This window comes from Bos mutus, chromosome 22 (genome assembly GCF_027580195.1).
Source record: "Bos mutus isolate GX-2022 chromosome 22, NWIPB_WYAK_1.1, whole genome shotgun sequence".
NCBI lineage: Eukaryota > Metazoa > Chordata > Mammalia > Artiodactyla > Bovidae > Bos > Bos mutus.
In genome coordinates this window covers 55,492,288-55,506,338 of record NC_091638.1, presented here as the reverse complement: position 1 = coordinate 55,506,338, position 14,051 = coordinate 55,492,288, and the positions used below count along the sequence as shown (strand labels likewise).

Below are 14,051 nucleotides of genomic sequence, written 5' to 3'. Positions count from 1 at the left end.
TAACTCAGATGACCATTATATCTACTACTGCGGGCAGGAATCCCTCAGAAGAAATGGAGTAGCCACCCTGGTCAACAAAAGAGTCTGAAATGCAGTACTTGGATGCAATCTCAAAAACGACAGAATGATCTCTGTTCGTTTCCAAGGCAAACCATTCAATATCACAGTAATCCAAGTCTATGCCCCAACCAGTAACACTGAAGAAGCTGAAGTTGAACGGTTCTATGAAGACTACAAGACCTTTTAGAACTAACACCCAAAAAAGATGTCCTTTTCATTATAGGGGACTGGAATGCAAAAGTAGGAAGTCAAGAAACACCTGGAGTAACAGGCAAATTTGGCCTTGGAATACGGAATGAAGCAGGACAAAGACTAATAGAGTTTTGCCAAGAAAATGCACTGGTCATAGCAAACACCCTCTTCCAACAACACAAGAGAAGATTCTACACATGGACATCATCAGATGGTCAACACTGAAATCAGATTGATTATATTCTTTGCAGCCAAAGATGGAGAAGCTCTATACAGTCAGCAAAAACAAGACCGGGAGCTGACTGTGGCTCAGATCATGAACTCCTTATTGCCAAATTCAGACTTAAATTGAAGAAAGTAGGGAAAACCACTAGACCATTCAAGTATGACCTAAATCAAATCCCTTATGATTATACAGTGGAAGTGAGAAATAGATTTAAGGGCCTAGAACTGATAGATAGAGTGCCTGATGAACTATGGAATGAGGTTCTTGACATTGTACAGGAGACAGGGATCAAGATCATCTCCATGGAAAAGAAATGCAAAAAAGCAAAATGGCTGTCTGGGGAGGCCTTACAAATAGCTGTGAAAAGAAGAGAAGAGAAAAGCAAAGGAGAAAAGGAAAGATATAAACATCTGAATGCAGAGATCCAAAGAATAGCAAGGAGAGATAAGAAAGCCTTCTTCAGCGATCAATGCAAAGAAATAGAGGAAAACAACAGAATGGGAAAGACTAGAGATCTCTTCAAGAAAATCAGAGATACCAAAGGAACATTTCATGCAAAGATGGGCTCAATAAAGGACAGAAATGGTATGGACCTAACAGAAGCAGAAGATATTAAGAAGAGATGGCAAGAATACACAGAAGAACTGTACAAAAAAGATCTTCACTATCCAGATAATCACGATGGTGTGATCACTCACCTAGAGCCAGACATCGTGGAATGTGAAGTCAAGTGGGCCTTAGAAAGCATCACTACGAACAAAGCTAGTGGAAGCGATAGAATTCCAGTTGAGCTATTCCAAATCCTGAAAGATGATGCTGTGAAAGTGCTGCACTCAATATGCCAGCAAATTTGAAAACTCAGCAGTGGCCACAGGACTGGAAAAGGTCAGTTTTCATTCCAATCCCAAAGAAAGGTAATGCCAAAGAATGCTCAAACTACCACACAATTGCACTCATCTCACACGCTAGTAAAGTAATGCTCAAAAGTCTCCAAGCCAGGCTTCAGCAATATGTGAACCGTGAACTTCCAGATGTTCAAGCTGGATTTAGAAAAGGCAGAGGAACCAGAGATCAAATTGCCAACATCCGCTGGATCATGGAAAAAGCAAGAGAGTTCCAGAAAAACATCTATTTCTGCTTTATTGACTATGCCAAAGCCTTTGACTGTGTGGATCACAATAAACCGTAGGAAATTCTGAAAGAGATGGGAATACCAGACCACCTGATCTGCCTCTTGAGAAATTTGTATGCAGGTCAGGAAGCAACAGTTAGAACTGGACATGGAACAACAGACTGGTTCCAAATAGGAAAAGGAGTACGTCAAGGCTGTATATTGTCACCCTGCTTATTTAACTTATATGCAGAGTATATCATGAGAAACGGTGGACTGGAAGAAACACAAGCTGGAATCAAGATTGCCGGGAGAAATATCAATAACCTCAGATACGCAGATGACACCACCCTTATGGCAGAAAGTGCAGAGGAACTCAAAAGCCTCTTGATGAAAGTGAAAGTGGAGAGTGAAAATGTTGGCTTAAAGCTCAACATTCAGAAAACGAAGATCATGGCATCCGGTCCCATCACTTCATGGGAAATAGATGGGGAAACAATGGAAACAGTGTCAGACTTTATTTTTGGGGGCTCCAAAATCAGTACAGATGGTGACTGTAGCCATGAAATTAAAAGACGCTTACTCCTTGGAAGGATAGTTATGACCAACCTAGATAGCATATTCAAAAGCAGAGACATTACTTTGCCAACAAAGGTCCGTCTAGTCAAGGCTATGGTTTTTCCTGTGGTCATGTATGGATGTGAGAGTTGGAGTGTGAAGAAGGCTGAGCGCCGAAGAATTGATGCTTTTGAACTGTGGTGTTGGAGAAGACTCTTGAGAGTCCCTTGGACTGCAAGGAGATCCAACCAGTCCATTCTGAAGGAGATCAGCCCTGGGATTTCTTTGGAAGGAATGATGCTAAAGCTGAAACTCCAGTACTTTGGCTACCTCATGCGAAGAGTTGACTCACTGGAAAAGACTCTGATGCTGGGAGGGATTGGGGGCAGGAGGAGAAGGGGACGACAGAGGATGAGATGGCTGGATGGCATCACTGACTCGATGGACGTGAGTCTGAGTGAACTCCGGGAGTTGGTGATGGACAGGGAGGCCTGGCCTGCTGCGATTCATGGGGTCGCAAAGAGTCGGACACGACTGAGCGACTGATCTGATCTGATGAAAATTACAGGGAAAGATGCTCCATAGCACTTGACAAAGTCTGCTTGATTCTGGGAAGTGACTTGGGATGAGAGTGGAGGCAGATTTCTTGCTTCCACCTTATAACAAAACCATGTGTTCCTTTTATACTGAAAGACATACTGAGAGAAGAAAGGAGGGAGGGCGGGAGACAGAAGGAGAAAGAAGGCACTCAAGTGCAGTTGGCGGTCCCCTGGTATGCACAGGGGGTGGGGTCTGGGAGCCCCTGGAACCAGCCAGAGATTCTTTTTTTTTGTTTTTGAGCCAATGAACTCCCGCTTGAAGATCAAAGCGGGCTGGAAAACAAATTTACTTAAAATGTAAACTTCAGTCAAAACTGAACGACAACCTGAGAGGGAAAAAAGAAAAAGAGGAAAAAGGAAGGAGGAATGCAACTAAAAGACCAAAAAAAAAAAAAATAGAGAGATGTATGCTTGGCTGTTGGGGTTGTTTAGTTGGTTAATTCTCGGTTTGGTTGCTTTTTTTTTTCCTTAAAAAACAAAAATGCCCTCCTACTTTTGGATGCGAAACCCACAAGTCTGGAGGGTAGACTGTATAGTGAAAGAAGAGAAGCGACAGCTTGAGAGGCGCCATTCGACCCCTGCAAACTCACCATCAACGTCCGGGCTACGTTACAACCCAAGGTGCCGGCTCCAAGCAGCAGACACTTGGCAGACACAACCTTGTCTAAGTCCAGAGTAGGGACCAATCTCCAACACATCAGCTTGAGGTTGAGATCAACCGATGACTCAGCTAACCTAGAAAGGGAGAGAATCATTTATTTATGTAGCCAGTCACCCGCTTATGCCCCCAATCTTGTCCTTTTTTAGAAAGAAAGTAGCTTGTATGAGAAGATAAGAAACAAGTAACAGAGGGAATCAGGATCAAAGGAAAAGCAACACGAGGCTGGAGGGTAGGCGAGGACAGCGGTTACTACAGAGTGGTGCGTGCCGCCATAATCCTCGGCAACTGTACCGTGACAGGCCCCCATTTGATCCTGAGCTCCCAGGGGCCCAGATGAAATGGAAAGCCTGACTGGTTACGGGGGTTATTACGTCCAGGACTAGAACACCACCAGCCGCTTAAGAGGAAACCTCTTCCTAACACTGGATACAGAGAAATTTCTGTCCCCTCAGTAGAGGGAGTACTTACATCATCCCTTCAGTACAAAACTGGTTTCTGTGAAGTATTTCTTACCATGGCCTTCCCTGTAGGCTAATGGGACACAAGTCAAGGGAGACGAATAAAGGACAAAAAGGTGGAGGAGGTGCACAGGTCTGAGAGGGCGGGCTTGAAGCGAGAGCGACATTTAGGATGTCCAGAAAAACAGACGCTGTGTGCCCTTCAGATATCCATTACTGATATTCATTCTCACAGCCAAACTTAAATCAGGAGGTGGCCAAGAGCGAATGAACACACTGATATCTGCCTTCCCCCAGCCCCACCTGAGCCGGGCAAAGCGCTTGGCCTGACAGAACCAGGCGTGAGCCCTGGCGGGAACGGCTTCCAAGCTGTACCTTTTAGGGTCCATACACTCGCTGAGGTTCACCATCCTCGGTCCCATGCCTCCCTTCTGGTTCTTTTCCCATCCGACCGCCTTGGGACAATCTGGAGACAAATAAAACAGCGATTTCAGTGAAGGAGAGAAGAATAAAGAATGAATCCAAGGAGCAAGATGGCTCACGCCTCGATAAGCTTGGAGTCCACGTCTTTTTCAAGGAGGTGTGCAGGCCTGAATTTGCACCCACCTGCCTTGGCTGCCTCCTCATGTCCCTGGGCCACGAGGAGTCTTGTTTAGAGACCCCCAGACCCAAGCACAGTCTTCCTGCACAGGTGCTTCTGAAAGAGCCCTGGACTCTGCCCTGAGTTGCCTCAACTTCTGCTGCTACTGGAGGCTGCTCAGAAAAACAAAAGGAAAGACGACCACACCTGGAGCGGGTCTCGGCCTGTGGAGGGGTCTTCATCTGAGGAAGCCCCGCCAGCGTGGCTGCAGCACACCTTCCCCCCCAGGTCAGCGTGCCCCTTGCGCTCCTCATCTTCACGCCACCCTCACGCCCTGCCTCCCTGTCCACCTCGGCGTGCCTGCCTGTCTACAGATCTCAGTCCAGGGACTGCTCCTCTGCCAAGCTGTCCTCTCCATTAAGACTCCTCTTCCCTGGCTTCTCCCTTCTCTGCCAATCTCTTTTAACCTCTGCTATGGGGGCCTCTGCAATTCCAATTCTAGCTGTTGTCACAACGCCTCCCCCACGCAAAGCCCTGAGCGGATGAAGGTCCTGTGGCAGTGGGCCTGGGAAGTGCTTCGTCCCCACCTGTGTCTCCACCTGCCCTGCCCCTGCCTGGAGTCCCTCCCAGGTAGTGGAGATGAAGCTCGGAGAGGCCTGCAGGAAAGGAGCCACGCCATCTGACTTGGCTTTGAGCTTCCCAGTCTTAGCTGGCTCTCCGTAACTCCCTCACCCCGTAACACCGATTAAAACCCCACGGGACACATTCAGGGAACTGCTGCTCTATTCCACTGCTGCAAAATCCTCTCCAAAAAAAAAAAAAAAAATCTCGAGTGCTCTGCGGAATATCTCAATGGAATCCTGGTTTCCTTGGTGGAAACCTGGTCTTGTAACTCCTGCACCAGGGGGCCACCCACGCTTATATGCCCCGCACCTGGGGACCTCAGTCACTTTCCCTTCCTCACTGAATTCCCCAAATTCAGAAGACAGTCTCAGCTCCTTCACAGGGGATTCATTCAGCCACCTACCCTTCCAGTACCACCTCCAGTATCTGCTTTAACTGACAGTCTCTGAAGAAACAGGAGCTCCTTGCTCTAAGGTTCAGAGGTATTTTAGGACACAATTGGCAGGAATTTTACATTTGTCACTAATTGTACACTGGCTTTCTTTGGAAATTCTCCTATTTTTATATTTCTATCAACACCCTATTTTCCTTTCCTTGGACCTATTAGCTTTTAACCTTTGTTTCCTAAAATAATATTGTTCAATATAACTATGGGGCCAAGGGGGGTTGATTTCCTTTACACAATTTTTTATTTCTGGGCTAGGATGACCAGTGGGAAACCAAGTAGCTTCAAAAGCTACCTGGCTGCAGGCATCTTTCACAGCAGGAAGCCAGAAAACAAATGCCCCTTCCTATTCTAGTTCAGGTGCTACGGGCTGGTCCTTTTTTACATCACAAAAAAATTAAAGCTGAAACAATAGATTTTAGATCTTAAAGAGAAGAAGAACTCCAGAATTACTTTTCTGGGGAAAAAAAAAAGTTCAAACTTGTTACTGATTCACATTTTGTTTGATTTCCTTATTGTTCTTACATTAAATTAAAAAATGCTTCTTTAATACATGGCACAGAAATTTGACAGGAACTTTAGAAACACAGTCTAGTATTATGATTAATAACTCCCATCTAAATTTGCTCCTATTACAGGTAAGAAAGCATAAAACAAAAACAAAATGTCATCGCAAATTAAAACCTCTCTGTACTCAAAATGTTACAGCCATTTTAATGAAATCAGATGTACTTTAAACTTATTGATGATTTTTAAAAAAATACTATGTGCTGTGCTCAGTCGCGTCTGACTCTTTGCAATCCCATAGACTGTAGCCTGCCAGGCTCTTCTGTCCATAGGATTCTTGAGGCAAGAATACTGGAGTGAGTTGCCATGCCCTCCTCCAGGGAATCTTCCCCACCCAGGGATCAAACCCAGGTCTCCTGCATTGCAGGTGGATTCTTTACTATCTGAGCCACCACGAAAGCCCGCTGCTTCCATCTAATCTACATCCATAAGACATACCCCAAACTGATGAGAAAAAAAAAAATTTTTAGGGGAAAATAAGGCTCTGTTCTCCCCTAGCTGGACAAAGAGGAGAGTTGGACAAAGTTGCACATCAAGGACAGGAACTGAAAGGAGGGGCCTCCCACTCTGCCCCTCCCTCAGCCAGCTGCAGGAATACTCTGGGTCAGCAAAGGAGAGGGAGCCTGGCTGCACCAGGAGAGCAGAAGAAGCTACAGGATGTTCAAAACCATTTCTTGTGAGACTGTCACTGCAACTATGGGATGTCTCAGAAATTTTAAAAGATACTACCATACTAATAGCTTCAGTTCACATTACAATACACAGTTTTATTTATTATGAAGTTTTATTTACAGCTAAGACAGAGAACATCAATCTGCATCAGGAACATTTGCCTTTCTTAAACTAAATCATCTACACTTGATATCAAGTATCAAGTATTGTGCTACAGAAAACCGCTTTCTCAAGTGAAGTGCGTGGCGTATCCTGGGTTTGCCAGCTTCACCAAGCATCCGGGATATCGCGGGGATCAGAGAGTAATTCAGTGACTTTATCTTAAAAATGGAGAGAAAAGTGCCTCTCCCCAAAGGTGGTAGGCAGGAGAGGGTGCTAAACCAAATGCAAACATCCAAAGACAACGCACCAGAAACGACCCTGATGCTGGGAAGGAGGAGAAGGGGGCGACAGAGGATGAGATGGCTGGATGGCAACACCGACTAGACAGACATCAGTCTGAGCAAGCTCTGGGTGTTGGTGAAGGACAGGGAAGCGTGGCATGCTTCAGCCATGGGGTCGCAGAGAGTCAGGCATGACTGAGTGGCTAAACAGCAACAAGACAAGACAACGGACAGACAAAAGATATCTTAAGGCTCCAAACTCGCAAGTGAACAGCTTCCTCTTTTGCCTGACCAAGCAGAGATCTTAAAACTCCTCATCCCCAAAACACACACTCACAGCAAGGCACATGATTCATGGACTGAAGAAAGCAAGGTGCCTTGGGACAGTGCAGATGCTGCAATACAGGAGCAAAGTAAACCATGTCAGTATATAAAAGTACTTTGAAGAGCTTGCTGTACAAAGAAGCTGAAGGGGTCACCTTGGAAAGAGTTCTGGACTTTGGGTAAGATGGGAAATTACCAATTAGCATTTATGAAGGAATTACAGTATGCCCTCACAGCGACCACAGCAGTCAGATCCCTCATAAGGGGTGTTCCACGAGATGGCTTCACTTCCTTTACTTCTACTCAAATTGGAGTCTGTTATTCTGTCTTTGTGATGTGTACCTCAAGACAAACATAGACATAAAAGCAAGACCATCTATACATAAACACACTTCCCCCTCCCCTCCCCCTCCCCCTCCCCCTCCCCCTCCCTTATATATATATAAAACGTATCTGTGAGCCTGCATTTCCTAACTTATGAGGTGGGGATAAGATGAAGAACATTAAATGTGGAAGGAGAAATGGCACTTTTGCTGACTAGTTTATTGGGAATAAGATCACACACAATATTTTGTAACAAATAAAAATGTTAGTGCATTAATACTTCATTCTTCCTGTAAGAAGGGCAAGGAATAAAGATTCTTTTGTTAACCAAAAACAAAAAATTAAGGACAAAAAAATCCTCAGGGCTGAAAAAACTGCCTTGAGGGAATTTCCTGGGGAGAATCTCTGCCCTCCGTGCCAGGGACACATCCGCAGTGACACAGAGGCAGGAGCTGCAGCTCACCTCCACTGCCACTGTACAGGGAGGAAAGAACAGCAAGGCGGATCGGTTTCTGGGCTCCAGAATCACTGCCGACCGTGACTGCAGCCATGAAATTAAAAGACGCTTGCTCCCTGGAAGGAAAGTTATAACCAACCTAGACAGAATATCAAAGAGCAGAGACATTACTTTGCCAACAAAGGTCTGTCTAGTCAAGGCTATGGTTTTTCCAGTAGTCATGTATGGATGTGAGAGTTGGACAATAAAGAAAGCTGAGCGCCAAAGAACTGATGCTGAACTGTGGTGTTGGAGAAGACTCTTGACAGTCCCTTGGACTGCAAGGAGATCCAATCAGTCCATTCTAAAGGAGATCAGTCCTGAATATTCATTGGAAGGACTGATGCTGAAGCTGAAGCTCCAATACTTTGGCCACCTGATATGAAGAGCCGACTCATTTGAAAAGACCCTGATGCTGGGAAAGATTGAAGGCAGGAAGAAAATGGGATGACAGAGGATGAGATGGTTGGATGGCATCACTGACTCAAAGGACATGAGTTTGAGCAAGCTCTGTGAGTTGGTGACAGACAGGGAAGCCTGGTGTGCTGCAGTCCATGGGGTCACAAAGAGGTGGATACAACTGAGCGACTGAACTGAACTGAATTGATTGGGTTTCTGTTAAACGGTAATTATGTGCATTCTCCAAGGTGGCAAATTACCTGGGCTGAACGCCATCTCTGGAAGCTTCACTTCGAAGACGATGCTGTGGGTGACGTCTCTCACCCCCTGCAGGGTGCGGTCCCGGAAGCAGACCACTTCCACGGACTGGAAACTGCCACTCCTGGTGTCAGCCCCGGATGTTTATGTTTCAGTTTTTTCAAGGAAGGAAGAGAGAGAGCTCACGTAAGAGCTTTGGCAAACCCAGCTGGAGGATTCCAGTCACTGTAAGTACACCCCCAACACCCTTGGCGGAAACAGCTTTCATCTCAGAGATTCTGAGCACATCCACATAGGCTTCCTTTGTCCAAGTGTCTAAAGGCTGGGTGTGGAACGGGCTCTGATTTCTTTTTAGGTGAGTTTTACAGAATGATTTCATATTGCACAGAAATAATTCTGACAAAAGACAAGCATGAGTTCCTCCGGTCCCCCTTCTCCCACAGGAGCTTACAGAGCGGGCCGTGGTGAGGAAGCCCACGGCTACACAGACTCACCACCAGGATAAGCACGTGCAACCCTATCCTTCTGGGGAAGGTCTATGATCTAGCTATCTTCAGTGGACATTGTTATCTAAGTAAAGCACACACAAACGTAAATACCCAAATCCTAAATACACAGGAGCCTGTCTCATGCTTCCTCCCAGTCCTTAAACAGCCCCTTCAACAGTAACTCCTACTCTAAGTCCTACTCTAACTTCTAAGTAGGGACTTAAGTTTTAACTTAGAAGGTCCAGCCTTCTTCACTCAACACTATGCTTTTTATTTTTATTTATTTATTTATTTATTTATTTTTTAACACTATGCTTTTTAAACTCATCCGTGTTGATAAGTGTACCAGTAATTCACTCAGGCTGACTACAACACTGCATTCCATGGCAGTGAATACACCCCACCATATTATCCATTTCATTGTTCAAGGAGACCTGGGTTATTCCCAGTGTTTGGTTATAAAGAACAACACTGCGATCGGCATTCCTGTATAGGTGTCTTGCTTGCATCTGAGGGTGCATTTCTGTGCTTTTGTACCTGAGAGGGAAACTGCTGAGCTATAGATATTTCTAACTTTGGGAGATACTTCCAAACAGGTACCCAGTGATGTCTGAGGGTTCCAATTCACCCACATCGTTGACAGCACTTGGTATTGTCATCTTTCTAAACTCAGTCTGGTAGGCATCTCATTATCTGGTGAGTGTGTGGTAGTATCTTTCATAACAGCATCTTACTGTCTTTATTAACGGGTACTGTCTTGTTATATTTTATTTCCTGGATGACTGACGATGTTGGGCATCTTTTCAAATGTGCACTACCCTCCATTTTATTCAGTTTAGGGTCGGGAAAAAGGGAGGATGGTAGCAATAAGAAAATCCTTCCTGAACACAACGCAGCTGAAGTGGGGGCTAGAGAAGTTCAGATTGGGGTTCCCCGAGCTGTGGGTCCTGCTCTACTCTACGCTGTCTTCAGCGCGATACAGTCGGAATCTGAAGGTCCGTAACAGACCTGCTTAGAGGCTCACCACCAATGGAAACTGGATCATGACAATTTACTGATTTGTTATCTGGTTTCTACACCAGCAATGACAAAAAAATCCATTTGGGAAAACAGAAATATAGACAGAGTCAGATACAAGGTCAAAAACATACAGTCAAAGACTGACAGAGACAGATAGGCAGATGGACACACACACACACACACACACACACACGTAAATACCATCTGTGGGCTGCTAGGACCAAAAGGTTCCTCAAAGGCCATCCGGGGTACTGTGCTAAGTTACAGGGATCGTACACGCCAATAGTTATCTGTGAACAAAAAAGACTTCGAGTGAGGCAGGGACCGTGTCAGATTCACAGCACAAGCACTGCTAATCCCTCCCCTCTCCTGTTTATTTGGTTGTGCAAAAGCATCAACTATTAGACACTTGGTGAAGGGCTGGAGGAAAGAGAAGAAAGCAGAAGACAGAATGTCCTTGTGGCCCGGGCTGTCCAATTCGTCCCTTCACCCTCTGTGAGGAATTAGATTCATTTAGAAGGAAGACTCGGAGAAGGCAATGGCACCCTACTCCAGTACTCTTGCCTTGAAAATCCCATGGACCAAGGAGCCTGGTGGGCTGCCGTCTATGGGGTCACACAGAGTCGGACATGACTGAAGTGACTTTGCAGCAGTAGCAGAAGGAAGACTGAAAGGAAGACAGGGAGGGAGGGCAGCCAACTGTCAGGGCTCACAAAGAGAAGATCCTGTCTCAAAGAGAGATGGTCTGTGAAAATTGCTAATTTTCACGTAATGAGAAAAGTCAAAGAAGGGTCACTACCGCTGTACGTAAGCGCAGAGTCAGACCAAACTAAAAAGCCCGCTGCTGTCGATGCTGCTCACCTGCTTTTCCTCCCACTCCTCCTGCTTGCAGCTCCCCGGCCCTGATCTCCACATCTGGAAAGCTCTGCTTTTAATGACGACTGCCCCAGTGGAGGCCGTCACCCTGCTTCTCTGCTTCCTGATCCCTCTGTACATCGCACAGGACAGCTTTCACTTTTTCTGTCTCCTTCCTCTCAAAAGACAATGAGGTCTTAATTTCTAAGTACTGTTCTCCAGTACAGTAGGAATCATACAGTACAGTAAAAGGAATCAGGGCTCTTTGGACACATGAGTAATCCTAGGGCTAGAGCAGGGAAAAAAAAAGGGCTTCCCTGATAGCTCAGTGGTACAGAAGCTGCCTGCAATGCAGGGGACAAAGGAGAAGCAAGTTCAGTCCTTGCATGGGAAAGGGATGGAGGAGGAAACGGCAACCCACGCCAGTGTTCTTGCCTGGGAAATCCCATGGACAGAGGAGCCTGGCGGGCTACAGTCCATGGGGTTACAAAGAGTTAGACACGATTGAGTGACTGAGCACACACAGCAGGGAAAACAGAAGACGAGCCTGGAGCACACTGTACACCAGACAGTTAGAAAGTGCTGAATGAACAGAAGGCCAGGGGCATGGCAAGGGGCACCAGAGACACCTGCAAAGAGCTCTCAGTGGCCAAGGCTGGCACAAGGCGAGCAAGGAAATAAAGAACGTAGTACTAGATCATAACCCAAACCAAAATAAATACCTATGAGTCCATAATGACATACACGATGAGACGAATATTTGAAGGTGAAGGAACAAGTCTTCCTTACAGAAGATTTCCAAGCAATATATGTAGATACAGACCCTCCAGGGACAGACCTTAATCCCTCTCCACCTTGAGTGTGGGCTCAACTTAGTGACTCATTCCCAAAGAAAAAATAGTAGGGATAATTTTGAATATTAGAAAAACAAGGGAATTCCAGAAAAACATCTATTTCTGCTTCATTGACTATGCCAAAGCCTTTGACTTTGTGGATCACAACAAACTGGAAAATTCTTAAAGAGCTAGGAATACCAGACCACCTTACTTGTCTCCTGAGAAATCTGTATGCAGGTCAAAAGGCAACAGTTAGAACTGGGCATGGAACAACAGACTGGTTCCAAACTGGGGAAGGAGTACGTCAAGGCTGCATACTGTCACCCTGCTTATTTAATTTATGAGCAGAGTACATCACAAGAAGGAACCAGCGGAACGAATCACAAGCTGTAATCAAGATTGCCAGGAGAAATATCAACAACCTCAGATATGCATATGATACCACTCTAATGGCAGCAAGTGAAGAGGAACTAAAAAGAGCCTTTTGATGAAGGTGAAAGAGGAGAGTGAAAAAGCTGGGTTAAAACTCAACATTCAAAAACAAGATCATGGCATCTGGCCCCATCACTTCATGGCAAATAGATGGGGAAACAATGGAAACAGTGGCAGATTTTATTTTCTTGGGCTCCAAAATCACTGCAGATGGTGACTGCAGCCATGAAATTAAAAGACGCTTGCTCCTTGGAAGAAAAGCTATGACAAACCTAGACAGTATATTACAAAGCTGAGACATCACTTTGCCAACAAAGATCCGTATAGCCAAAGCTATGGTTTTCCCAGTAGTCATGTATGGTTGTAAGAGTTGGACCATAAAGAAGGCTGAGCACTGAAGAATTGATGCTTTCGAACTGTGGCGCTAGAGAAGATTCTTGACAGACCCCTGGACAACAAGGAGATCAAACGAGTCAATCCTAAAGAAAATCAACCCTGAATATTCATTGGAAAGACTGATGCTGAAGCTTCAATACTTTGGCCACTTGATGCAAAGAGCCAAATCATTGGAAAAGACCCTGATCCTGGGAAAGACTGAGGGCGGGAGGAGAAGGGGACAACAGAGGATGAGATGGCTAGATGGCATCACTGACTCGATGGACATGGCTTTGGGTGGACTCCGGGAGTTGGTGATGGACAGGGACGCCTGGCGTGCTGCAGTTCATGGGGTTGCAGAGTCGGACACGACGGAGCGACTAAACTGAACTGAATCATAAGTAAACAACAGACAAGCCCAAACTAAGAGGCATTTGACCAAAATAACTGAACTCTTCAAAATTGTCAAGGTCACTAAAAACAACAGAAGTCTGAGGAACTGTTAGAGACCAGAGGAGAAGGAGACATGACATGACAACAGAATGCAGTCTCCCGGATGGGATCCCTGCATGCAGGAGGGTGCTAATGGAAAAACTGGTGACATGTGAACAAACTCCAGAGTGGAGTTAATGGTTATGTATTAATGTTGGTTTCTCACTTCTGACAAATGTACTGCAATACTGTAAGGTGACAACACTAGAGAAAACTAAAACGGGTGAGGGTAGCCTCTGCACCATACTTCCGCTTTTCTATAAATCTAAAATTATTCTAAGATAAAGGCCATTAGGAAAAAAGAAGAGAGGGAGCATCTGCAGAGCAGGGAGTAGCTTCAAGGTCTCCATGATGAGTTCACAGATACACAGCATATACCGAATGAAGGCAGGTGAATGCTGAAAAGATGGAAAGAAGAAAGGGAGCAGGAAGAGGGAGAAGGGGTGGTGAAAGGGTGGGTTAAAGGAGGAGGGAAGGAAGGTGGCTGGCAGAAAACCATGAACTTATTAGCACCAGTTCAGTTCAGTTCAGTAGCTCAGTCGTGTCCGACTCTTTGCGACCCCATGAATCGCAGCACGCCAGGCCTCCCTGTTCCTCATTATCTCCTGGAGTTCAC

At 45.6% G+C, this 14,051-nt stretch overlaps 1 protein-coding gene across 9 annotated transcripts in view; it reads right to left on the bottom strand.

The window, feature by feature from the left end:
* Positions 1-14,051, bottom strand: part of ATG7 (autophagy related 7) — a 274,172-nt gene that overhangs the window by 209,221 nt on the left and 50,900 nt on the right. For all 9 annotated transcript variants that reach the window (XM_070360437.1, XM_070360438.1, XM_070360439.1 and 6 more), the window contains 4 exons: positions 10,647-10,735; positions 8,940-9,061; positions 4,241-4,331; positions 3,337-3,481 (listed from right to left, as the gene is read on the bottom strand). In XM_070360437.1, coding sequence (XP_070216538.1) covers positions 3,337-3,481; positions 4,241-4,331; positions 8,940-9,061; positions 10,647-10,735 — 447 coding nt within the window. The remainder of the gene's footprint in view (positions 1-3,336; positions 3,482-4,240; positions 4,332-8,939; positions 9,062-10,646; positions 10,736-14,051) is intronic.